This window comes from Lissotriton vulgaris, chromosome 10 (assembly GCF_964263255.1).
Source record: "Lissotriton vulgaris chromosome 10, aLisVul1.2, whole genome shotgun sequence".
Taxonomy (NCBI): Eukaryota; Metazoa; Chordata; class Amphibia; order Caudata; family Salamandridae; genus Lissotriton; species Lissotriton vulgaris.
The window spans coordinates 1156362266-1156387700 of record NC_141698.1 but is presented as its reverse complement, the minus strand read 5'-3'; the positions used below and the strand labels follow the sequence as shown (position 1 = coordinate 1156387700).

Sequence of the window (25435 nt, the reverse complement as noted above, 5' to 3'; positions counted from 1 at the left end):
CGTACAATGGAGTAAGGCTGAGTACAGTGGCATAGAGTGCAGTGGCGTAGAGTGGCGAATCGTACAATGGAGTAAGGCTGAGTAGAGTGGCATAGAGTGCCGTGGCGTAGAGTGGCGAATCGTACAATGGAGTAAGGCTGAGTACAGTGGCCTAGAGTGCAGTGGCGTAGAGTGGCGAATCGTACAATGGAGTAAGGCTGAGTACAGTGGCATAGAGTGCAGTGTTGCAGAGCGGAGAATCGTACAATGGAGTAAGGCTGAGTACAGTGGCATAGAGTGCAGTGGCGTAGAGTGGAGAATCGTACAATGGAGTAAGGTGAGTGCAGTGGCATAGAGTGCAGTGGCGTAGAGTGGAGAATCGTACAATGGAGTAAGGCTGAGTGCAGTGGCATAGAGTGCAGTGTTGCAGAGCGGAGAATCGTACAATGGAGTAAGGCTGAGTACAGTGGCCTAGAGTGCAGTGGCATAGAGTGGAGAATCGTACAATGGAGTAAGGCTGAGTGCAGTGGCATAGAGTGCAGTGGTGTAGAGTGGTGAATCGTACAATGGAGTAAGGCTGAGTAGAGTGGCATAGAGTGCAGTGGCGTAGAGTGGAGAATCGTACAATGGAGTAAGGCTGAGTGCAGTGGCATAGAGTGCAGTGTTACAGAGTGGAGAATCATACAATGGAGTAAGGCTGAGTAGAGTGGCATAGAGTGCAGTGTTACAGAGTGGAGAATCGTACAATGGAGTAAGGCTGAGTAGAGTGGCATAGAGTGCAGTGGCGTAGAGTGGAGAATCGTACAATGGAGTAAGGCTGAGTACAGTGGCATAGAGTGCAGTGGCTTAGAGTGGCGAATCGTACAATGGAGTAAGGTGAGTGCAGTGGCATAGAGTGCAGTGGCGTAGAGTGGAGAATCGTACAATGGAGTAAGGCTGAGTGCAGTGGCATAGATTGCAGTGTTGCAGAGTGGAGAATCGTACAATGGAGTAAGGCTGAGTAGAGTGGCATAGAGTGCAGTGGCGTAGAGTGGAGAATCGTACAATGGAGTAAGGCTGAGTGCAGTGGCATAGAGTGCAGTGTTGCAGAGTGGAGAATCGTACAATGGAGTAAGGCTGAGTACAGTGGCATAGAGTGCACTGGCGTAGAGTGGAGAATCGTACAATGAAGTAAGGCTGAGTACAGTGGCATAGAGTGCAGTGGCGTAGAGTGGAGAATCGTACAATGGAGTAAGGCTGAGTACAGTGGCATAGAGTGCAGTGGCGTAGAGTGGAGAATCGTACAATGGAGTAAGGCTGAGTACAGTGGCATAGAGTGCAGTGGCGTAGAGTGGAGAATCGTACAATGGAGTAAGGCTGAGTACAGAGGCATAGAGTGCAGTTACGTAGAGTGGAGAATCGTACAATGGAGTAAGGCTGAGTACAGTGGCATAGAGTGCAGTGTTGCAGAGCGGAGAATCGTACAATGGAGTAAGGCTGAGTACAGTGGCGGTGAATCGTACAATGGAGTAAGGCTGAGTAGAGTGGCATAGAGTGCAGTGTTGCAGAGCGGAGAATCGTACAATGGAGTAATGCTGAGTAGAGTGGCATAGAGTGCAGTGTTGCAGAGCGGAGAATCGTACAATGGAGTAAGGCTGAGTACAGTCTCATAGAGTGCAGTGGTGTAGAGTGGAGAATCGTACAATGGAGTAAGGCTGAGTACAGTGGCATAGAGTGCAGTGTTGCAGAGCAGAGAATCGTACAATGGAGTAAGGCTGAGTACAGTGGCATAGAGTGCAGTGGCGTAGAGTGGTGAATCGTACAATGGAGTAAGGTTGAGTACAGTGGCATAGAGTGCAGTGGCGTAGAGTGGAGAATCGTACAATGGAGTAAGGCTGAGTACAGTGGCATAGAGTGCAGTGGTGTAGAGTGGTGAATCGTACAATGGAGTAAGGCTGAGTACAGTGGCATAGAGTGCAGTGGCGTAGAGTGGTGAATTGTACAATGGAGTAAGGCTGAGTAGAGTGGCATAGAGTGCAGTGGCGTAGAGTGGAGAATCGTACAATGGAGTAAGCCTGAGTACAGTGGCATAGAGTGCAGTGGCGTAGAGTGGAGAATCGTACAATGGAGTAAGGCTGAGTACAGTGGCATAGAGTGCAGTGGCGTAGAGCGGTGAATCGTACAATGGAGTAAGGCTGAGTACAGTGGCATAGAGTGCAGTGGTGTAGAGTGGAGAATCGTACAATGGAGTAAGGCTGAGTAGAGTGGCATGGAGTGCAGTGGCGTAGAGTGGTGAATCGTACAATGGAGTAAGGCTGAGTACAATGGCATAGAGTGCAGTGGCGTAGAGTGGTGAATCGTACAATGGAGTAAGGCTGAGTACAGTGGCATAGAGTGCAGTGGTGTAGAGTGGAGAATCGTACAATGGAGTAAGGCTGAGTAGAGTGGCATGGAGGGCAGTGTTGCAGAGTGGAGAATCGTACAATGGAGTAAGGCTGAGTAGAGTGGCATGGAGTGCAGTGGCGTAGAGTGGTGAATCGTACAATGGAGTAAGGCTGAGTACAATGGCATAGAGTGCAGTGGCGTAGAGTGGTGAATCGTACAATGGAGTAAGGCTGAGTACAGTGGCATAGAGTGCAGTGGTGTAGAGTGGAGAATCGTACAATGGAGTAAGGCTGAGTAGAGTGGCATAGAGTGCAGTGTTGCAGAGTGGAGAATCGTACAATAGAGTAAGGCTGAGTAGAGTGGCATAGAGTGCAGTGGCGTAGAGTGGTGAATCGTACAATGGAGTAAGGCTGAGTACAATGGCATAGAGTGCAGTGGCGTAGAGTGGTGAATCGTACAATGGAGTAAGGCTGAGTACAGTGGCATAGAGTGCAGTGGTGTAGAGTGGAGAATCGTACAATGGAGTAAGGCTGAGTAGAGTGACATAGAGTGCAGTGTTGCAGAGTGGAGAATCGTACAATGGAGTAAGGCTGAGTACAGTGGCCTAGAGTGCAGTGGCGTAGAGTGGCGAATCGTACAATGGAGTAAGGCTGAGTACAGTGGCCTAGAGTGCAGTGGCATAGAGTGGCGAATCGTAAAATGGAGTAATGCTGAGTACAGTGGCATAGAGTGCAGTGGCGTAGAGTTGCGAATCGTACAATGGAGTAAGGCTGAGTAGAGTGGCATAGAGTGCAGTGGCGTAGAGTGGCGAATCGTACAATGGAGTAAGGCTGAGTACAGTGGCCTAGAGTGCAGTGGCGTAGAGTGGCGAATCGTACAATGGAGTAAGGCTGAGTACAGTGGCATAGAGTGCAGTGTTGCAGAGCGGAGAATCGTACAATGGAGTAAGGCTGAGTACAGTGGCACAGAGTGCAGTGGCGTAGAGTGGAGAATCATACAATGGAGTAAGGCTGAGTACAGTGGCATAGAGTGCAGTGGCGTAGAGTGCAGTGTTGCAGAGTGGAGTGTCCTGTTCCATTTATCTCAAGTTGCTAATGTTCCTTTTTGTAATACGTTGCATTCTGGCCCATTGATTACACTTCATCCAGCCTGGGCCAGAGATTCCGGCCCCGCTGCGGAGAGTACGGGCAGAGATTCCAGTCTGACTGCAGACGTAAAGATACAACTTGTAAAAGACCTCTGTGAATGCCAAGAGTCGTACAGTTGCACTTTTGTCTCAGATTGCCTTTGTGAATTGGGCCCATATTTACAGGCCTGTTTACAAACAGAGAACACTCAGAAGGATAAGACAGCACCTGACATTTGACTCCGGTCTTTGAACGCCCAGCAAACGTGACCAGAGAAGAACAAGATGTAAAGGCCTGTTTACAGAAAATGAGTTTGTGGAAGATTACCGTAACTACAGAGCAGGCAACGGGAGGGAGGAACTGAACCTGGACAGCCTGCAGCAGATAAAGACAGCAAAGAGAAAGCAAGAAAATGTGAGTTTTAGCTGCTTTAGGGCAGACAACCCGTTGACATCCAACACACTACCCTCACCGTGTGTTTGACTTCAATGGGTCACCGTCAGGACTAGAAAAGGAAATGTTTCTGACAAACATACCTGAAACCTTTTCTTTTATTAAACTGAATTCAGCATATGAGGGACACGTTTCCCACCAGTTCTGAGTTTGATGTTTTGTTTGCTGTATTGAGAAGCACACTGCGCTCGCTGACGGTGCACAGCAATGGGACAGCAGACCGCTCTAATGGAGTCTGCAGGGACCCCCAAGTGTCCGGCCATCCAGCATTCCTGCACTCCTGCTTATAACAATAGTATTACACTCGTGTAACTGAGCTATTACCCGTGACAGGGAAGGCCCACTAAGTCCCAAAGTCCCAAAGTCGCAAGGAAAAAACAAGATCGCGCCCTGTAAATTCGCCGACTCTGGTAATGTGGGTAACTGCGGCATTTAGTCCAGGGCTCGGTGGCACCCAAGGCCCGATGTCTAAACCTGTGCTTTCAGCCTCTGAGGCCATGATTATGGTTTCCACAACATTTGGTTCAAGGAGATGAACCCTAAGTGTGTTGAGCCTGGCAGGGTTATCTAGATAGTGAGCCATTTTTGAAAGATAGATAGTCTGTTCTAGCAGCCCTTTGTAACATGGCAGGCTATATTGGGTTATTTCAGATTCACACTACCACTAGGTAGGATATTTCCAGCCCTCTGCAGCAGGCATATTAACGTAACAAACTATCTGGCTCCTGGAAACAAAATAAAGATGTCTAGAGCGGATGCATTATATCACATCAGGCCACTGCTGGCCGGAGCAGTGCAAGGCTCGAAACGTAAGTTGTCCCTGACTTGTGAGAACTGTGCCCAGCGCAATAGGCTGATCAAAGCACCATGCCATATTGGAATCTGGAGCTTCCTGATTGGACACTGCTTCTGAATGACTGGTAGGTTTAGGTAGTGACCACTTATGTATCAGGAAAAGGAATTGTCATGAAATTGCTGGCTTAAGACCAACATGACTCAATGTCGTGCACAGTTGTGCAATCTCTTCGCACAGCAGATTCTTGTTTGACGTACCATACGTGAAAGGTGAGAAGAGACGTCATCTAATGCCCGCTGAATTCCTGACCTTGAAATAGTGGCTGCTAAATAGTATTGGTACCACCTTTCATGCCAGTCCCTCAGACACAACGCTGTGGCGTCCCTCAGCGGTCCCTCGTATCCCCCCCATTATTCAACGTTTACCTATCCTCCTTACTAAAGCTGATTAAATGATTTAAACTCAGCTGTTACCACTACGCAGGTGACATCCTAATCATTGTAAAAATGGATGGCTTGAAGGCATCTAGCGATTGCTTTCAGGCAATAAACACATGGATGATCACCTCTGACACTCAATGCGAGGTACTCGCAAACTTTTTTGTGCGCAAGGTAGAGACCATCTATAATAACCTGCCTTCGGTCAGCCCTCCCGAAGTCCTTCTGAATACCTTTCCAATGTCCTTGCCGGTTGACAGGCCCAATCCTGTTAAACCAATGCTGCGCTTTTTTCCCTCACTCTCCCTCTCTGAAATTGAATCTTTATGTCTCAAAATCAAATCGGGTTCCCCAACCGAACCTCTGAGACCCGATCAGCTTCGACAAGTCCTCGATTCCATCTCCCCAGAAAGTAGGGCTGTAGTGAATCTATCGCTGTCTTTGGCACTATTGCCGGCAACTTGGAAGCACGCAAAAGTGATACCTCTTTTAAAAAAGCCTTCCTTGGAGCCATCAAACCCGAGTAATTTCCGTCCAATTTCCCAACTTCCTTTTTTGGCTAAGGTCACTGAGGCATATGTGAATTCTGTCTTGGCAGAATTTGTAGAGCACACCAAAACTCTTGACCCCTCTCAAAACGGCTTTCGCCCCCGTCACAGCAACGAATCGGGATTGTTAGCTGTGACCGAGAATATTCGGTGCAGCCTGGATGTTGGGAATTCCGCGGCCTCGATTCTTTTGGATTAAAGTTCCACGATTGACACTGTTTCCCATGAGATCCTTCTAGACAGACTATATGATATGGGGCTCCGGGAGCAGACTTGGGCTGGTTTGAATCCTTCCTGGAAGGCAGGACCTTTCAAGTGGCGGTGCCACCGTATCATTAACAGATACATGCTATTAAACATGGGGTCCCCCAGGGCTCTATATTGAGCCCGGCTCTTTTTAACATTGATATACAGCCCCTAGCCTTGTTGGCAAAAAGCAGAGGGTTGTCATTGGTTTCATACGCTGATGACGCCCAGCTAGTCATCGCGTTCTCAAGGCACTGCCAAGACAATCTCTTTGAATTGAAAGAGGACCTGATAGCTATATCTGACTGGTTGGCAGCACATTGTTTGCAGCTGAATGGGGCCAAGTCAGAAATTCTAGTGCTGGGGAGAGATAGTGCCCTCTGGTCTGAACAGTGGTGGCCCGACAAACTTAAACCCGGCCCCCAGCCAAAGAAAAAAGTTAAAAATCTGGGCTTCTGGATTGACAGCAAACTTTCCTTTGATGCGCAGTGCAAGGCCCTGGCGGGATCTTGTTTTGGTCGCCTAAGAGGGCTGAGGCCCCAACTTGGTTATTTTGCACCAAAAGTCCGCCAAACCATTCTTCAGGCCGCAGCTTTGTCAAGCCTGGACTATGAGAAATCTCTATATTTAGGCGCCAACAAGTCCTGTATTGTCCGCCTTCAGGGAATCCAGAATGCAGCAGCTCGCGCCCTGTTTGCTCTGCCTAAATCATGTCCGGCCAGGCACCTTTTGCCTAAGTTGCACTGGCTTCCGATAGCAAAAAGAATTCAGTTTAAGCCTTTATGGGTGGCCCATAAAATACTGATTGGTCAAGTACTGAAGATTTAGGCGGATTTGCTGGCCCAATATGTACCGAACCGCCCTTTGCGATCGGCCAATGCGGGCCTGGTCGGCACTCCCCGCTTTCACAGAGTCAGAGCGGGCGGGTGGTCGGTCCTTTAGAGTTCAGGTGGCGCGCCTTTGGAACTCTCTTCCAACTTCCAATAGAGGAGTTCAGACCCATCTGGCTTTCCGAAAGGCTTTAAAGACCTGGCTCTTTTTAGCTTAGGCTTCTTTTTTCTGTGAGTGTTCTCAGCCCTTGCTTAGTTAGCGCTGGGACGCCCCGTCACTGGGGCAGCTATGCGCTTTATAAAACATTTAAATAAATTATAAAACTTTTAAATAAATAACAACCCAAAGCTCTATGCCGCAAAGGCAGATATAATAACCTGTGGACAATGGTAAAAGGACCAGCCGATTGCCATATGGACCAAGAAACACGAGGTCCCTGCAACAGTATCAAGAGAAGTCAGAAACCTAGGGGTTGCCAGGGATGTAGACCTCTATTTGATGCCACACACATGTTGCATCTTCCCATCCCTTGATAGCAGCAGAAACTACAAGCCATCCTCACACTTGTAATATCCAAACTTGGCTGACACAAGCCCGTACCTTGGTGCACTCGCATTCCTATACATAAAATACAACTCTACAGTAGTGCATATGTCATGATTGTGCCTCTCATTCCAGTATTCTACAGTGATGTCTGTGTTGTGTTTGTGTCATTGAATGTGCTTGTTTTAAATAATAATCTTTTTTTTTAAGATGTCCACAACCAATTGCGACTCTCGAGCGATTGGGAAAAATATTAGATGCAGAGTTTCCTGCATTTTCCATGTCTGAAGACTGTCTGTACCTCAACGTGTACACTCCGGCAGATGCAGACAAGACCTCAAGGCTACCGGTAAGCACAGTTATCTGATTGTTTTTCACTCCTCATCCACCGTTTAAGAGATATGCCTCTGTCTGCTCAAGGGATCTCCACCCCTGGGACTGCATGGATGTTCCTTCCCTCTCTCTTCTATCATCATGGATCTTTACTCCTGGGATTGCATTGATGTTCGATCCATCTCTCTTCCTTGATAATGGATCTCCACCCTAGGTTGCATGGATGGTCGATCCATCTCTCTTCCTTGATAATGGATCTCCACCCTAGGTTGCATGGATGGCCGATCCATCTCTCTTCCTTGATAATGGATCTCCACCCTAGGTTGCATGGATGGTCGATCCATCTCTCTTCCTTGATAATGGATCTCCACCCTAGGTTGCATGGATGGCCGATCCATCTCTCTTCCTTGATAATGGATCTCCACCCTAGGTTGCATGGATGGCCGATCCATCTCTCTTCCTTGATAATGGATCTCCACCCTAGGTTGCATGGATGGCCGATCCATCTCTCTTCCTTGATAATGGATCTCCACCCTAGGTTGCATGGATGGTCGATCCATCTCTCTTCCTTGATAATGGATCTCCACCCTAGGTTGCATGGATGGTCGATCCATCTCTCTTCCTTGATAATGGATCTCCACCCTAGGTTGCATGGATGGCCGATCCATCTCTCTTCCTTGATAATGGATCTCCACCCTAGGTTGCATGGATGGCCGATCCATCTCTCTTCCTTGATAATGGATCTCCACCCTAGGTTGCATGGATGGTCGATCCATCTCTCTTCCTTGATAATGGATCTCCACCCTAGGTTGCATGGATGGTCGATCCATCTCTCTTCCTTGATAATGGATCTCCACCCTAGGTTGCATGGATGGCCGATCCATCTCTCTTCCTTGATAATGGATCTCCACCCTAGGTTGCATGGATGGCCGATCCATCTCTCTTCCTTGATAATGGATCTCCACCCTAGGTTGCATGGATGGTCAATCCATCTCTCTTCCTTGATAATGGATCTCCACCCTAGGTTGCATGGATGGTCGATCCATCTCTCTTCTATCATCATGGCTCCTCACTCCCGGGATTGCATTGATGTTTGTTCCCTCTCTCTTCCATCATCAATGACCTCCAGCCTCGGATTGCATGGATTCTCAGTCCCTTTCTCTTCCATCATCACAGGTCTCCACTCCAGGGATTGCATGGTTGTTTGCTGCATCTCTCTTCCACGATTACTATATATATATTATATATATGTGGTAGCGTACAATGTGGCTATCATCCCCAGCTTTCACCCCCTCCACAGCCATCATCCCCAGCCCGCAGGCCCCTCTCCACATCCCTCACACCTTGTAGCCACCACCCCCTTGGCCATCTCCCCCAGCCGCGGCCTGTGCAGGTAAAATTTTGACAGACGACGATGAGGGAAAATGAATTATTTATTTAATTTTCCCTTGTGGTCGTCTGTTGATATCACCCCACACCCACACCCAGCCCCACCTCCCCACCACTCTTGCCTGCATGAACCGTGGCTGCCTGTCACCCCCTCCCGTAGCCCCCTGCAGTTCCCACTTACCCTCACCAGCCCTTAGCCCAGGCCTTGCTCTAGGATTCGTGGCCTATAAGATCCATGAAGAAGCAGGGGTGAGCTGTGAGGAACCATATGAGGGATTTGAAGAAGCAGGGGTGGGCCATGAAGAAGCACAGGAGAGCAATGAAGAAGCATGGTTGGGCTGTGAAGAAGAAGGGGTGGGCCATGAAGAAGCACGGGTGGGCCCTGAAGAAACATGGGTTGGTCAAGAAGAAAAAGTAAAGGTAGGTCATAAGGAAGCAGGGGTGAGCTGTGAGGAACCATATGAGGGATTTGAAGAAGCATGGGTGGGTCATGAAGAAATATGGGTGGACCATTGAGAAGCATGGGTGGGCAATGAAGATTAATAGCAGCTTCCAAAAAATACAGCAAAGTGTTTCAATGATCTGATATTTTAGGTGCTGACATCTGTCTCATTTTGAGAATTTTAACACAGTATCTACCAGCCCATGAGCGGTTTCATCACCCAGTTACTCGTCACAGGCGAGTTCTTGTAACGAGTCCTCATCTTGCTGGCGGCTCTATGGCGCGTTGCTTCCTCCTCTCCTTTAGTTGCTCTCCTTACCTATCCTATCCCATTGTGCTCCTCACAGGTCCTCCAGGTTTATTGAGCCATCTTTGGACAGCCTCCCCTTTACATTCCCCTTCGTCCGTTGCCAGCCACCAGTGCCCAGTGCGGGTCTTTTCCTCCATGGCTGGTGGAGATAGGTTGCCCCATCATAGTGCTGCAGCTCTCTCTCTCTTTTAGGGGAGCCCCAGTGTTGTCTCCAGCTTCCTACCAACTTATTCACAGTGTTTCTCTATATCGATCACAGCGCCTGCATGAAAGCAGCCTCCCAGCCATGACTTCATGAGCAAATGTCATTATAAGTTCACCCAGTGATCCGCGGCTGGCCCTTGTGCAGTGCACTCTGTGCACAAGTTTCAACTGCACAGAGCAGAACCCAGACCTTGCTGACCACTCTTGGGGTGAAATCACAGGCTGCCTCCCATCGACATTTTCAACTGGGCCTGTGTCTTGTCCCATCTGGCTTTGAAGCCTTCCAGTTCTTTTTGTGTGGGCCATTATGGTGGTAAATGTCAGCAATGTAGTTGTTTGGCCCTTCTAGCCTTCAGTACCCTTATCTCTAGGGGTGTTCCTTCCATCACTCCCATCAACCCCTTACTGCAAGAAGTCATAGCATGCTTGAGCTGCTAGTATGGAGGTGTCTGGGTGTTTTCAAATCTGTATTGGGTTTGCAATTATGTAAATGATACTTAACATGTACCACCTAAACTGATCATAAAACGGATGTACGTTGTTACAACGCATGCTTTTACCACGCCTGCCTTTACAACGCAGGTTTTTCAACGCAAGTTGTTACAACGACTTGCGTTGGGGGGCGCTGGATAGTGAATAGTTTAATTTACTATTCCAACTCCAGTCCCTGTGGATAGTAGAGAAGGTGTTGGATAGTAAATTAAACTATTACCTATCCTAGAGTGCCCCCCAGCGCAAGTCGTTGTAATGACTTGCGTTGAAAAACCTGCGTTGTAAAGGTACTGCGTGGTAAAAGTTGCATTGTAAAGGATGTTTCCCTCATAAAACATGCTATATTCATACATGAAAGCAATACTGCGGCGCCCTATGCCAAGAAAACAGGGAAACATCCATGCTCAGACTAGACCACACCAGACTGGGCTCTTCACAGCTCTGCTTAGCTACCCATTTCATATTCAGATTTCAACAGGAGGTTAGGATACAAATGGTGCACACTACAAGAAATAAAGCATACATTAGTTACGGTGCTTCTGAAAAAAATAGTGCTCTACAAAATGCGATCTGATTGTGAATGATCAGTTTGTGGTGGGTAGAACTTGTGGAGTTTTACTCCATGGTTTTCCAAGGAGTTACATAAAAACTCAATGAGATTCTGCAGAGTTCTCTCAACTATTGTAAATAAGAATGTAGGGCTGCTTGCACTGCAATGTAATACCAGTTGTGCAAGCAGTGCTGAAAACTCTGCACGAATGACACCATTCGGTGTGCAAGGGTGCACAGCCATTCAAGTTGATTTTGCTGCTGCTCAAGTAGAAAATCTACTCGAGAAGCAGCAAATCTACTCGAGAAGCAGCAAATCTACTCAAGAAGCAGCAAATCTACTCGAAAAGCAGCAAATCTACTCGAGCAGCAGCAAATCTGCTCGAAAAGCAGCAAATCTACTCGAGCAGCAGCAAATCTGCTCGAAAAGCAGCAAATCTACTCGAGCAGCAGCAAATCTACTCGAAAGCAGCAAATCTACTCGAGCAGCAGCAAATCTGCTCGAAAAGCAGCAAATCTACTCGAGCAGCAGCAAATCTGCTCGAAAAGCAGCAAATCTACTCGAGCAGCAGCAAATCTGCTGCTGAATTTGGCTCTGCTCTGTGCTCTGATTTGTTTTGTAAATGTGCCCCACAGTGCGCACCTCAGTCTCAGCATGGACCCAGTCAGTCTACGAAATGGGTTTCCCAAATTCACGCTCCTAGGTTCCTTGCGCTGCATATGGTTGCTTGACCATATCACCCCTAAGGGATATATAGAAATGTCTCCCCTCCCCCAAACCAAGGAGGTCACCAAAATCTCTAAGGTCAGAGTCACCGCAGGGAAATCGCACCACACCTCCCTCACAACACTCGCTAGTTAGCGTTGTGCAAAAAATTATCCGGGCCAAACCTGAAGGAATACCGAGCCCCCTGGAAGGAAAGAAAAATCCCCCCCAGATAAATATGGACGTGTCAGCATCTAAGGCACGAAAGGGGGCGAGATTCCACAGTTGTAGCTCTCTATCAAAAGGGGCTCTTCGGACTATTATCTGGCCACCCTCTCATTGGGGCCGATTCACAGAACTAACTTAAGACAATATCCTAAACTTACTACTTTTGGTATTCACAGAAGTTAGGATTTTGTATTAAGTTTGTCTTAAGACAAACTTAAGACAGACTTAAGACAGACTTAAGACATATTTAAGACAAAATCCTAACTTAAGTCTGTATTAAGTCTGTCTTAAGTCTGTCTTAAAACAAACTTAAGACGAAAATGCTAACTTCTGTGAATATCAAAAGTAGTAGGTTTATGATTTTGTCTTAAGTTAGTTCTGTGAATTGAGCCCCCAGATCCCAGCGGTGACCTGCACTAAGTAAGGGACTGGATGCTCCGACCAGCCTCCCCGCATTTACAATTGTGGCAAGGTGCCCCCCCAATCCTGTCTGCCAGCCGCCGTTTCTCACTTAGGAGGCTTCATCATCCAACGTGTGATGTGCTGCAAATGTGCGCATAATTATAAAGCTGGATATCAGGGTCTTCCGACCCGCCAGCCTCCGTGTCCCTTTTTAGCGCTGCCAATGCCACCCTCTGCGATGTCCGTCCAAGATCAGGTAACCCAACGCGCTATCCAATCTGTGAAAGAATCTGGCCTCGAGTGGGAAAAGTGAATTCTGCATGAGGTTCTGGGAGTCGCGATAGGATGACCCTTTCCGCTATAGCTGCTCTGCCCATTACTGCGAGAGGGAGTTTTTTCCAAAACGTGATCAAATTCTCAAGCCCTCCCTCTACTCCCTCCATGTTTTTAAGCTTATGCTCCACCTCGGTGTGTGTGATCCAAATCCCTAAGTATCGAAACGTGACAGGCTCCCAACAGAGCCCACCGCTGGCAGCTGGTCTAGGGGTCTCGCTACTAATTCTCCCAAGGAGAGCAAAAGTGATTTTTGGACATTGACTTTAAGATCAGAGACCCCTCCAAAAGCCCCCAGAAGCTGCATTAAGAGCAGCACCAACTCTCCAGGGGGCATATGCACAAGCGGCAGAGAAAATTATCGCTGACCGCTATTAGCGTTAAAAAATATATCGCCGGTTATCCCTGGCGATAATCGCCATGGTAGCGCAGTATTATCTACACTGAGCGCCATGGCGATAAAAAAAACAGGGATAGCAGGAATATCGCCGTTTTACATTGAATAACGCTGGATTTCCAGCGATATTCAATGAAAAACTGCGATAACCTTGGTGATAGTGACTGTGGTTCCAGTCACATAATCCACCTCCCATTACAGGTATGCCTAAATCTGAAAATTAGCAGACTTTAAAAAGCAGCGTTAACCCTGGTTAGCGCTGCTTTTTTTTATCTCTAAGAGGGTTAGCGTGAAGCTTGATACGCGACATGTCTGCTATTATTCTGCTCTGCAACGCCCCCTTTGCATCTCATTAGTGATGCAATGGGAAGCGTAGAGAAAAAGGGTGCTAACATGCGATTTTGCATGCTAGCACCCTGTTGTTGATAGGGAGATAATTTTATCTCGGCTCTTTTGGTTTAAAAAGCCAAAAAAGTGGAGATAAATCCTTTGTTAATATGCCCCCAGGAGATTAAACAAAAATTAACGCGTCATCCACGTACTGCGATACCACATAAGTGGTACCTCCCACCCGGATCTCCATGCGTAACAACACTGCAGGGGGCTCAATTGCAAGTGCAAAGAGAAGGGGTGAAAGGGGGCAACCCTGTCTCGTGCCCCTGCCGACTGTCCATGACTCCGGGAGCTCCCCGCCCCCCCTGACTCGAATAGGAGGCTCCATGTACAAAGATTGGGCCCAATCCCCAGAGCCTGCAGCACGGCCATTAAATATCCCCACTCAACCGTAGGACAGGCCTTTCAGGGTCAAGGGAACCAAGGCCATCTCTTCTACGCGACCCGAGGTGTCGCGCAGATTATAGGCGGTGGTACGTGCTCGCATGAAGTCACATTCATCTTCCTGAAATAATTTATGAACATCAAGATGCCAGAATCTTGCAGAGTATTTTAAGGTCCGAATTAAGCATGGTGAGGGGTCTGTATGAGGAAGCATCCACCAGGTCTTCCCCAGGTATTAACTTCAGGTACACAATTCCCCTCCCTTAAGGTCACCGGAAGAAGCCCACATGTGTAACTTTAATATCTAGTGAACCCTTTATTTCATTTTTATCTGAAAATAAATACATAATCACTTATTTTCTTTAATGTGGAACCTGCTGTGCCGTCTGTGGAGAGCAAGTGTTCCTATTAGTTGACCAAGGGGCACCTATTTTCCAACCTTAGAAGGATGATATCCTGGGATGACCCTGCTGACAATCAAATATGTGTCCTGCGGGTAACACGTAGGTCCCTGCACAGAGCTCCATTCCATCCCAGGGGACCAGCCTCACACACATGTCTGGTATGTGATTTAATGCACGATGATCAGAGTGTTCTCTCTTTAACCCAGTCATCGGGTGCAACATTGCTTTTGTTGAATAGATTTCCATTCATTTTGTTTTCCAGATAGTGCTGCAAGTGAGGAAAGGCTTCAGCTGCATGTTCTTCTTCTTGTCCTGTGTCCTCAATCTGGGTACCTTGGAGTGACCCCCAGAAGGGCGGTTCAAGTCCCCCCAGAGGAGAAGGAGGAAGAGGTCAAGAAAGACACAGACAAGTCCTAGGATCCGGTGGAGAGGAAAGGTTCCCATGCCCCTTACAAGACACAGGGAGGGGGAACTGGTGGGCAGAGCTCGGATGAATCCTATCCAGCCCTGCTGCTCTGAGCGCTCCCAGGTAGGACACACGCGGATGAACTCTGTCTGTCCTAAGAAACCCTCCTCTGGTGGGAACCCAACAAGGGCAGCCAATGCGGCCTTACGGATAAGTCATCCCCAGAGGCAGGTCATAGACAACGCCACCGTCTCCTCTAGCTCGGAGTTAGACTCAGAGGGTGAGCCAGTGACCCCTGAGGGTGGACGCTGTCACTTCCACCAGGTGAAAGTGAGTGAGATCCCTGTCACTGCTCTGAGGGACTCCCAGGCTAGCAGACCATAGTAGTGGAAAGGCTGGTTTCTCCAGATTGGCACACGGGCAGTTGTGTAGGGTAGCCCAGGTCAAGAGCAGGACGTTTGGAGTTGGGTGGGACGGTGCCCAAGAGAAGGGTCCTAGTTACTGACTAGATGCACATAGATGGCATTCTGGGGATGAGTTGCCCTCAGTGCCAGGAGAGCTGGGAGGGGCAGCCACACAGGGCGCACTGACGGTTCTGTGTTCTGGGGGTACCACTAATAAGCAGAAGGTACGGGAGCCCAGATGGAGAGGCAGAGGGAGGAGCACTCACCTGTGGACCCTTTTTAGCTTCAGGGTACAGACCCTGGGCTGGAGAACCAGTCTCACCCCTTAACAGGTGGGAAGGAGAGTGGTAGAAGAATGCCTAACACCCCCCACTCGGAGAAAGATCAGAGGTCAGAGGACCTTCAGAAGCCCTCCGAGAACCCCTGGCCACTCTAAGGCTGGACGTGAGGCCTGCTCAAGGTCTTCGCTTAGAGCTTCCACCTGGCAGAGGATGGCACAGGGCCTGGCTATTGACGCTGACAGCTGCCAGTGTCCTCTGTTGGTTGTTGTCCTTATGGGCAGAGTTTTCCTTGGGTTGGTGACAGAAGTCGGATACAAGGGGTGGAATCAGCCATGTCACTTTCTTGATCCCGCACCTAGAATGCGTCATGCAGCAGTGATTCTGACGAAGCTGTGGAGCTGGGATGCAGACTCCTGCGTCATCGTTGAGGGTTCTGCCGATGAGGGGCTTGCCAAGCGAAGTCCAGCATGAGGGAGCGTCGTGTAGCGACGGGTCCGAGGAAGCTATAGGGATGCGATGCGAAGTCATTTGTAATGCTGCCACCCAAATGCAGATCAGGAACAGGGATGCACTTGGCACGCAGCATGTCCCTAGAAGAGGGTCAGCCAACCACCAAGGCCCTAGCGACTTGGGTGACATTGATTGACCGAATGTAACTTCTAAAGGGACCAACCCGGTATTCAGACCGAACGCTAATGTTGGAGCTTGTGATGAAGAGAATATGGGACGCTTGAGTCTTGGGGCAAAGTGCGTGGAGCATGTCTTAGAGAAGTTGACAAATCCCCTCCCTATGGTAAAGGACAAGGGTTTGGGGCATGTATCTACACTAGACACTCAGGGGGCAAATATTGGGGGGGGGCTTGTCGAAAGTCAGATAATTCTACAGGAGCTTGCTAAGGAATTGGTAAAGACTGTGTTTCGTGCACCGGCACAGATAGGCCCAGAGCAGAGGGAATTTGGACAGGCCCAGTCTACAGCAGACCACGATTCTTGCCATAATTTGACACCCAACCTGCCAAAGGAGCGCCATTGGCAGGCCTGCCAGGAATGTTTCCTTCTTCTGTTAATTTTGGTGGCCCAGACCGCGCGACTAGCTCGGGTGTGTCCTATGCCACCTCTGCTAGTACATCCCTGCCCCGATCATCATAGGGTCTGGGCATCCCGGCATTCCAGCAAATATTGGCTACAAGAAGAACTGTCATCGATCTCATGGAACCTGACGGGGAGGAGATCTAAACTCACGGATGATGATTGGCGGCTATTTGTGGGGGGAAAGGATGTCTGTCTCTTCCAAGAAATCTGGGCCGTAGGAAGAACGTTCATAAATGGTTACACTACTTATTGTGTGGAGACGACGCCTCCAAATAAAACGGGGCGAGCAACGGGAGGAGTAATGATCTTGGTGAAACACTCCACCGCCTGTGCCCACTCACCGCTGAAGGGGGCTCCCTAGATTTGATGGGAGTTCAGTTCAGGTCTCCTCTGGGCTAGCCGTGGTTCGGCTCAATGCGGACGGCAGGTCAGTTGCCGCTGGAGAAGATTCCCCTTTTTTGGCCATTCTGAATAATAAGATTGAGTTCTATCAACAGCGAACAAAAGATGTGGTAGCGGGGGATCTCAATGTCTCTCTTGAGCCTTCAACTTCACTTAATGCATTCTTTGAAGAAGAGGACAGGATGTGGAATATACCAAGCTTGACTAGTAGACCTCAGCGCTCTTTTCTAGTGCCGCGATGCAGGTAGCATCGATGATAGGTGGGCACATTCTCAGGGCTTGCGATGGACAAACCCGATCAGATCCTAAAGGATCACCTACATTTAAAAGAGGCTTTGATTCAAGTGTTATAGATTACATAATACTTGATGTAAGGAGTTGGTCATTGCTGAGTGATATGGTAGTGGAGAAGTATGGCTCACTGGTTAGAGGAGGCAGACCTGGCAGCAGAGGTCAGACCCGGGACCAGGGTTCAATTCCCGGCTCGGTGGGGTCTTGAGTCCTAAAATGTCCATGGACTCGACAACTCTCGCTCCGGTGCCTACTCGACTCACGGGTTCACACTCTGCGACTCTGGGCAATAGCTTGCTTAATCTCCACAACGGCCCCTCGCGGCGGGATGCCTGGCTTTCACCATGTGGATACCCTGCTGGGGTTATCTCACAGGGGAATACCAGGACGGGTACCCTAAGCCAGCGTGTAGGAAATGGGACCCCCGGCCGGCCAGGGCTTGCGCCACAGCCAGCCAGCGACCGCCACTCCTATGAAAAGTCGACCCCTGCTCGCCCTCTGGGTAACGCGGCGCGGGCAGCCAGGCCTATCTCGGAGGACATGTGAAGCATTTGCGCACGCACCCACCAACAACAACATCCCCGGCCTCCCACAAAAGGAACTCCACACCAGATATATATATGAAAATAGTCTTTGTATTAAGCAGGACACATAGGAACATACATTGTACAAGGTGTCAGGGGCACGGGCAGGGGCTACAGGGAAGAAGGTACAGCACAGGGCCAAGGGACCACTGCCAGGAATCACATACAGGGGACATCTGGTATTCAGGGGGGGGTGAAGGAGGTCAAGGTACACAACATACAGGAGCACCGGTAGAGGTGCAACATAGAATACTTGTAGGGATCACCTTAGTCTTAGTCCATAGCCATCCACAGGCCAGCGGGCCTTTCTGGGGCAAGGGGCCCAGGAGTCTCGACGTTCAGGGCAGGGAGCCCGGGGCAAACCTAAACGTAGCAGTTGCCCACTAAGTGCTGGGCAACTGAGGGACATTGTGTGAGCCTCGCCGGCCCCGGGGAAAAAGGGGTGCCACTGGTGGAGCCACTCGGGCTCGAGAACGAGGGGGGGCAGTGGCACGGTGGAGCCTCTCGGGGCTCGGGGGCTGTCATATGGATGGAGCCTCTCGGGGCTCGGAGGCCGACATGAAAATGGAGCCTTCTCGGGGCTCGGGGGTTGAGGGGGGCCACAGGTGGAGCCTCGCCGGGCTCAGACCATTGGTAGGGCAGGCGGAGTCCCTCTCGGGGGACTCGGCTTCGTGGGAGGCCTCACGGGCCTCAGGGCACAACCGGGGATTCACTCGAGGGGAGGGGCGGACACCGACAACGTGTCCCGACGCCCCTCCTCTCCAATGCTTGCCGCAGCACTCACCGGTTCTGGTGCGTCGGTCTCCTTTGCTGCGCCAGCCTTCTCCTTGTGCTCCAGGGCTCTCTCTCTCTCGGGAGCCCCGGGGAAGGTCAGCCGCTTTACGGGGGTATCGCAGGAGCGCGGAGTGGGCTCCCGCCGCTCCTGCTTCGTCGTCCTTCTTCGGCCGGCCTCTCTCCTTCTCTCGGGCCGGCAGCCAATCACGGCGCGGCCTGGGGGATGACGCTAGTGGGGAATCCCGGGCCGGCAGCCAATACCAGCGCGGCCCGGGGATGACATCACTAGGGTCCCGGGCGGCGGCGGTGAACTCGGGGGAAATCGACGAGGAGTGGGCTCCCTCGTAAGGCACAAGGGCAGGGAATAAAGCGAGGTAGGCACTCGCTGGGGGTGTCGAATCTTGGTAGCACGGTGCAGACGCCGGGTGAGCACCGGCTTGTTGAATATAGCGCTACCAGCGATCGTGCAGGAGTGAAGCACCCCAAAGCGGTAGGGGGCAGGGAACAGCGCTTCCAGGCGCTGGGCAGAAGGGACAGCGCTCCCCCAGCGCTAGATGCGGGTTACAAAAGCCCATCGGTAGTCCAGGACCTCAGGGGGGGCCCAGCAGCGCCAAGAAGGGGAAAGGGCCATCCTCAGTCCAGGAGTAGGGCAGGGCCCAGGGAGGCACGCCACCCCTGAGCCCCAGCAGCAGCAGCTCCGGGTAGATTCAAGTTGAGAACAAGAACAAGTCCAGAGTGTCACAGCACCCTTTTTATACACACATTCTTGGTCTGAAGGGGCAGGCAGGGGGAGAACCAGCTGGAACTGGTTATGGGGGGATTCTTTACACTGGCCAGGCTAGGAACATCAGCCGCACCCCAGGGGGTGGAGCCAGCATTGTCTGGGGAAAACCCAGCCTCATTCATGACACTCAAACCAGACAGTCAATCCACAAGCAGACCCAGGCTCACTCCTCCCCTCACATCAGTATGCTAAACACTCCATTCACCACCGGGGCAGACCCTCCCAGATCCTGGGAGCCAGGCTCACCAGCCAGCCCCGGCCAATCATACGCCAGGCACATATTCCACAAATATGCCAACTTCCAAAAGGGGGACTTCTACACTAGACACACTCATACCTCATATACCGTTGCGCAGCATTCAATCTCACGAGTTCATACATACCAGACTTGACCCTGCACACCCTACGCACCGGGAACTACCGAGGACTCATCCATTCCCCATGTATTCCTATGGAAGGGTAGGTCGCTCTCTCCTCACACTCACTCAGAGGGGGAATCACCATCCCCAGGTTACATATACCATAAGAACTTCAGGGGCGGACCTGCCAGATGGGCCACGTCCAACACAGCGCTTAGAAACCAGTGGTGATTTGCGCTATATAAATTCCTGTACATTTACATTTATAGTTGTACCATAACTTTACAGTGACCATGATGCACCACTTATAACCTGTTTACCACGGCCGCAATTCCGCCGATGTGCGGGGCATTCCATTGAGTGGGCAGGGCTGCTTCGGCCAACGGACGTGCGCAGCCCTACCAAGGTAGTGCTCGCAACGGCCGTTGGCCGACGGGCGCAACGAACGGGTTGACTTTAAGCGGAGACACTCCCATCAGAAAGCTGGCTGGGTGTTTTACTGTAATGCCGAACCGACTCTAGCCAATAACTCAAGAAGAGTTACTTATCCTCAAGTATTGGTCAATGATAAACTGCACTCAGAAATCTATTATTGGTATGTGCACTTTTTTCTCCTTTTGAAGGAAACTTGGTAACTTCTGCTCCAATTTTAGATATTCGTAAAAAATTCTATAGAGAATTAACTCACGTTTTTCACAAAGATTTAAAACAACAAAGGCCTCCATGTAGGAAGGAAAACCAATGGAATGATGTAGAGCTGCAAAATCATGTTTAATAGCAGCAATTAATGAATGTGATAGTTCTACTATTAGTGTGGTGCGACACAGATATACATTTGCACAAGATACGGCTAAGAGGGATTGGGGAGACATGAACCAGGAAGCCTTGCTGCAGGCTGTTAGAACAAGGGGGCGTCCTGGCACGTACTCTCCCATGGGAGCTCAGATACTGTCAGGAAAGGTCCATACTCCAATGAACCAGAGAAATGGGTCCATTATTTTAAAACATTGTATTCAGAAGAAGCTACTCCATCTTTGCTACACCTGCAAAGTCAGAATTGTGGTCTCAGTGATGATACAAATATCCCTAATGATGCTGATGCAGCGTTCAGTTTGGCCGACACATCCTCTGCCATTAGTTGCCTAAAAGCGGCTAAGACCCTGGGGCCAGACCACATACCAGGAGATTTATAATAATCTGAATCCTTAATTTGGGAATTTTATGTGAATCTCCTATCTAACTGTGACTAGTAGGTTACAAATGCACAAACAACAGTTGATGGACAGAATGCAGAACAATGTCATACATTCACCCCAGTACAGAGATCTGGGCCTAAATCCATCATTTTTTGCTCACTATGCCACCCCAGTTTAAACCCAGCCATATGCAAATCAGTCTTGATCCTGTGCCCCATGGGAACAGTCCAGCCCGAACTGCCAAGCCAGGTCCTCCCTGGACTGGAAACAAGCTTCCGAGGACCGGTTTCAGGGCATCGCCCTTCATCAGCCAGGATAGCTTGACTCCAGTGGCACGGAGAGCAAGGGAAACCATGAGACCAATCCTAGGATGCTTGTTTCCGGTCCAGGGTGGACCAGGTTCGGCAGTTCGGGCTGGACTGTTCCCATAGGGCACAGGGTCAAGACTGATTTGCATATGGCTGTGTCTAAACTGGGGTGGCTTGGTGAGCAAAAGAAAGATGGATTTAACCCAGATCTCTTGACTGGGGTGAATGTTTTGATTTGTTCTGCATTCCGTCCATCAATTGTGTGTCTTTTACTATTATTGCTACATCAGTATTACTACTGCAACTGCGACTACTATTATTGCTACATAAGTACTGTTTCTGATGTAACTATGACTACTGTTATTACTACGTCATTCCTCCTACGGCGACTGTTACTATTATTCTTACTCCACTATTATAAAGATTGACCAAGACTGACTAAGTTGATGCAGCTGCATTCATTTCCGGTGAGTGCCAGGAAGCTCCTCTGGGAATGGCGGTGCACTCTGATAATGCCATTTTTATCAATTCATTATCACTACATCAGTATCACTACTGCAGCTGGCACTACTATCATTACTACAGCAGTACCGCTACTGACGTAACTGTGACTACTTTTATTATGATTGCTCCAACGATTACTACTGAAACTGGGCTTCCGATTATTGCTACTACTGGTACCACTACTCCGGGCCCAGATGCACTAATACTACTCATCCTGGTCATTCGTACCATAACTATGAGCTCTTGTGCTGCTGTAAGTAGTGCTAAAAACTACTATTTATACTGCTCGTGCTATAACCCCGAAGAGACGAATGCCACTACTGTTGGTCCTTTTTGTACTTATTTTTAGTACTAATACCAGTAGCTCCACAACTATCTCCCAACCAGCGCTCTTCACCATGAAGTTAATTCTGTTAATCAGCCCTTGGGGTAAGAGACACTCTATGAATCAGCCTCTCTGGGTAAAGGTGACCAATCCCTCTGAGCGAGGGGCAGTCGATTGACCAATCCCTCTGGGGAAGGGGGAGTCTGTTGACCAATCCCTCTGGGGAAGGGGCAGTCTGTTGACCAATCCCTCTGGGGAAGGGGCAGTCTGTTGACCAATCCCTCTGGGGAAGGGGCAGTCCGTTGACCAATCCCTCTGGGGAAATATCAGTTTGTTGACCAATCCCTCTGGGGAAGGGGGAGTCTGTTGACCAATCTCTCTGGGGAAGGGGCAGTCTGTTGACCAATCCCTCTGGGGAAGGATCAGTCTGTTGGCCAATCCCTCTGGGGAAGGGGGAGTCTGTTGACCAATCCCTCTGGGGAAGGGGCAGTATGTTGACCAATCCCTCTGGGGAAAGGTCAGCCTGTTGACCAATCCCTCTGGGGAAGGGACACGTATGAATCAGCCCCTTTAGGTTAGAGCTAGTCATGAATCATCCCCTCTGGGGAAGGGGCAGTCTGTTGACCAATCCCTCTGGGGATGGATCAGTCTGTTGACCAATCCCTCTGGGGAAGGGGCAGTCTGTTGGCCAATCCCTCTGGGGATGGATCAGTCTGTTGACCAATCCCTCTGGGGAAGGGGGAGTCTGTTGACCAATCTCTCTGGGGAAGGGGCAGTCTGTTGACCAATCCCTCTGGGGAAGGATCAGTCTGTTGGCCATCCCTCTGGGGAAGGGGGAGTCTGTTGACCAATCCCTCTGGGGAAGGGGCAGTCTGTTGACCAATCCCTCTGGGGATGGATCAGTCTGTTGACCAATCCCTCTGGGGAAGGGGCAGTCTGTTGGCCAATCCCTCTGGGGAAGGGGCAGTCTGTTGGCCAATCTCTCTGGGGATGGATCAGTCTGTTGACCAATGCCTCTGGGGAAGGGGCAGTCTGTAGGCCAATCCCTCTGGGGAAGGGGCAGTATGTTGACCAATCCCTCTGGGGAAGGGTCAGTCTGTTGACCAATCCCTCTGGGGAAGGGACGCTTATGAATCAGCCCCTTTAGGTTAGGGCTAGTCATGAATCACCCCCTCTGGGGAAGGGGCTGTCTGTTGACCAATCCCTCTGGGGAATGGGGAGTCTGTTGACCAATCCCTCTGGGGAAGGCGCAGTCTGTTGACCAATCCCTCTGGGGAAGGGGCAGTTTGTTGACCAATCCCTCTAGGGAAATATCAGTTTGTTGATCAATCCCTCTGGGGAAGGGGGAGTCTGTTGACCAATCTCTCTGGGGAAGGGGCAGTCTGTTGACCAATCCCTCTGGGGAAGGATCAGTCTGTTGGCCAATCCCTCTGGGGAAGGGGGAGTCTGTTGACCAATCCCTCTGGGGAAGGGGCAGTATGTTGACCAATCCCTCTGGGGAAAGGTCAGCCTGTTGACCAATCCCTCTGGGGAAGGGACACGTATGAATCAGCCCCTTTAGGTTAGAGCTAGTCATGAATCATCCCCTCTGGGGAAGGGGCAGTCTGTTGACCAATCCCTCTGGGGATGGATCAGTCTGTTGACCAATCCCTCTGGGGAAGGGGCAGTCTGTTGGCCAATCCCTCTGGGGAAGGGGCAGTCTGTTGGCCAATCTCTCTGGGGATGGATCAGTCTGTTGATCAATGCCTCTGGGGAAGGGGCAGTCTCTAGGCCAATCCCTCTGGGGAAGGGGCAGTATGTTGACCAATCCCTCTGGGGAAGGGTCAGTCTGTTGACCAATCCCTCTGGGGAAGGGACGCTTATGAATCAGCCCCTTTAGGTTAGGGCTAGTCATGAATCATCCCCTCTGGGGAAGGGGCTGTCTGTTGACCAATCCCTCTGGGGAATGGGGAGTCTGTTGACCAATCCCTCTGGGGAAGGCGCAGTCTGTTGACCAATCCCTCTGGGGAAGGGGCGGTTTGTTGACCAATCCCTCTAGGGAAATATCAGTTTGTTGATCAATCCCTCTGGGGAAGGGGGAGTCTGTTGACCAATCCCTCTGGGGAAGGGGCAGTCTGTTGACCAATCCCTCTGGGGAAGGGGCAGTCTGTTGACCAATCCCTCTGGGGAAGGATCATTCTATGAAGCTGACTAGATGTAACGTGTACCCAGTGAGCTTGGACTATTCTCAGGTTATCTTTGCATCTCGTTTTCAGGTGATGGTCTGGATTCACGGCGGTGGCCTGTCCATGGGATCTGCATCTTTCATCCATGGATCAGCGTTATCGGCCTATGAGGACGTGGTGGTGGTTTCCATGCAGTACCGGCTGGGAGTTCTGGGATTTTTAAGGTAACAAACCACATCATACGCACAGCTGCAGAACCAATCACCCAGCCCTGGTGATCACCCAAGACTTCCATTCACATTATTGATTCGCTGTTATCGCTGGATCGCCATTCGGTACTGAAGGTTTATCTAACCCAATGAGCTCACCAACAGGTAATGGTGAGGAGGACCTGCAGGTACTCTGTGTTTCATGTGAGAGAGTACAGACTGAGACCATGTTAAATAACATCCCCCCATGGTTGGCGTTCAGACCTTTATGGCCTCATAGTCTCTAGCTTATTCTGGACTCTTTGGAGGCATATGGGCTCCTTTCAGAGATATGAGGGCTCTCCAAGGAGCTATAGGGCTCTCTTTGGAGGTATGGGGGCTCCTTTCAGAGATATGAGGGCTCTCTAAGGAGCTATAGGGCTCTCTTTGGAGGTATGGGGGCTCTCTTCAGAGATTTGGGAGCTCTCTTAAGAGGCACGGAGGCTCTCTAAGGAGATGTGGGACTCTCTAAGGGGGTATAGGGGCTCTCTTAGGATGCATGGAGACACTTTTAGGAGGAATGGGGTTTTTAAGAGGCATGAGGGCTCTCTAAAGAGGTTTGGGGGCTCTCTTAGGAGGTATGGTGTCTCTCATGAGGTATGGGGTCTCTCTTAGAAGGCATGGGGACTTTCCTAAGAGGCATGGGAATGCTCTTATGAAGTATGGGGGGTCTCTTAGGAGGCAATGGGCTCTCTTAGGGGGTAAGGGGGCTCTCTGAGGAGGTGTGGGGGCTCTCTTAGGAGGTACTCCAGGGAGCTGTAAGTGATACTGGTGAGTGAGTGTGTGTGCGTTCGCATAATTGTAGTAGGTACCACATCATGCCGTACTTCGACAGTGTATCATGAAGGTGTTCCTAGACTCTATCGCTAGCCCCTATCTGTGGAGTACACATTGTGACGTTGACAGCTGCTCGTCACTCTGTGTGGATCCTTGGGAGTTCTATATTTGTGAATACAGATGTTGGTACAATTTCAAGCAGGGCAGAGAGAAGAGCATCTGTGGACATCTGCCCCATGTATTAG

The 25435-nt window shown here is 50.1% G+C and overlaps 1 protein-coding gene across 2 annotated transcripts in view; it reads left to right on the top strand.

Annotated features, from left to right (window-relative positions):
- The window catches only part of LOC147689505 (pyrethroid hydrolase Ces2e-like), a 279745-nt gene that overhangs the window by 117384 nt on the left and 136926 nt on the right, over positions 1 to 25435 (top strand). For both annotated transcript variants that reach the window (XM_086942262.1, XM_086942261.1), the window contains exons 3-4: positions 7535 to 7673; positions 24256 to 24389. In XM_086942262.1, coding sequence (XP_086798388.1) covers positions 7535 to 7673; positions 24256 to 24389 — 273 coding nt within the window. The remainder of the gene's footprint in view (positions 1 to 7534; positions 7674 to 24255; positions 24390 to 25435) is intronic.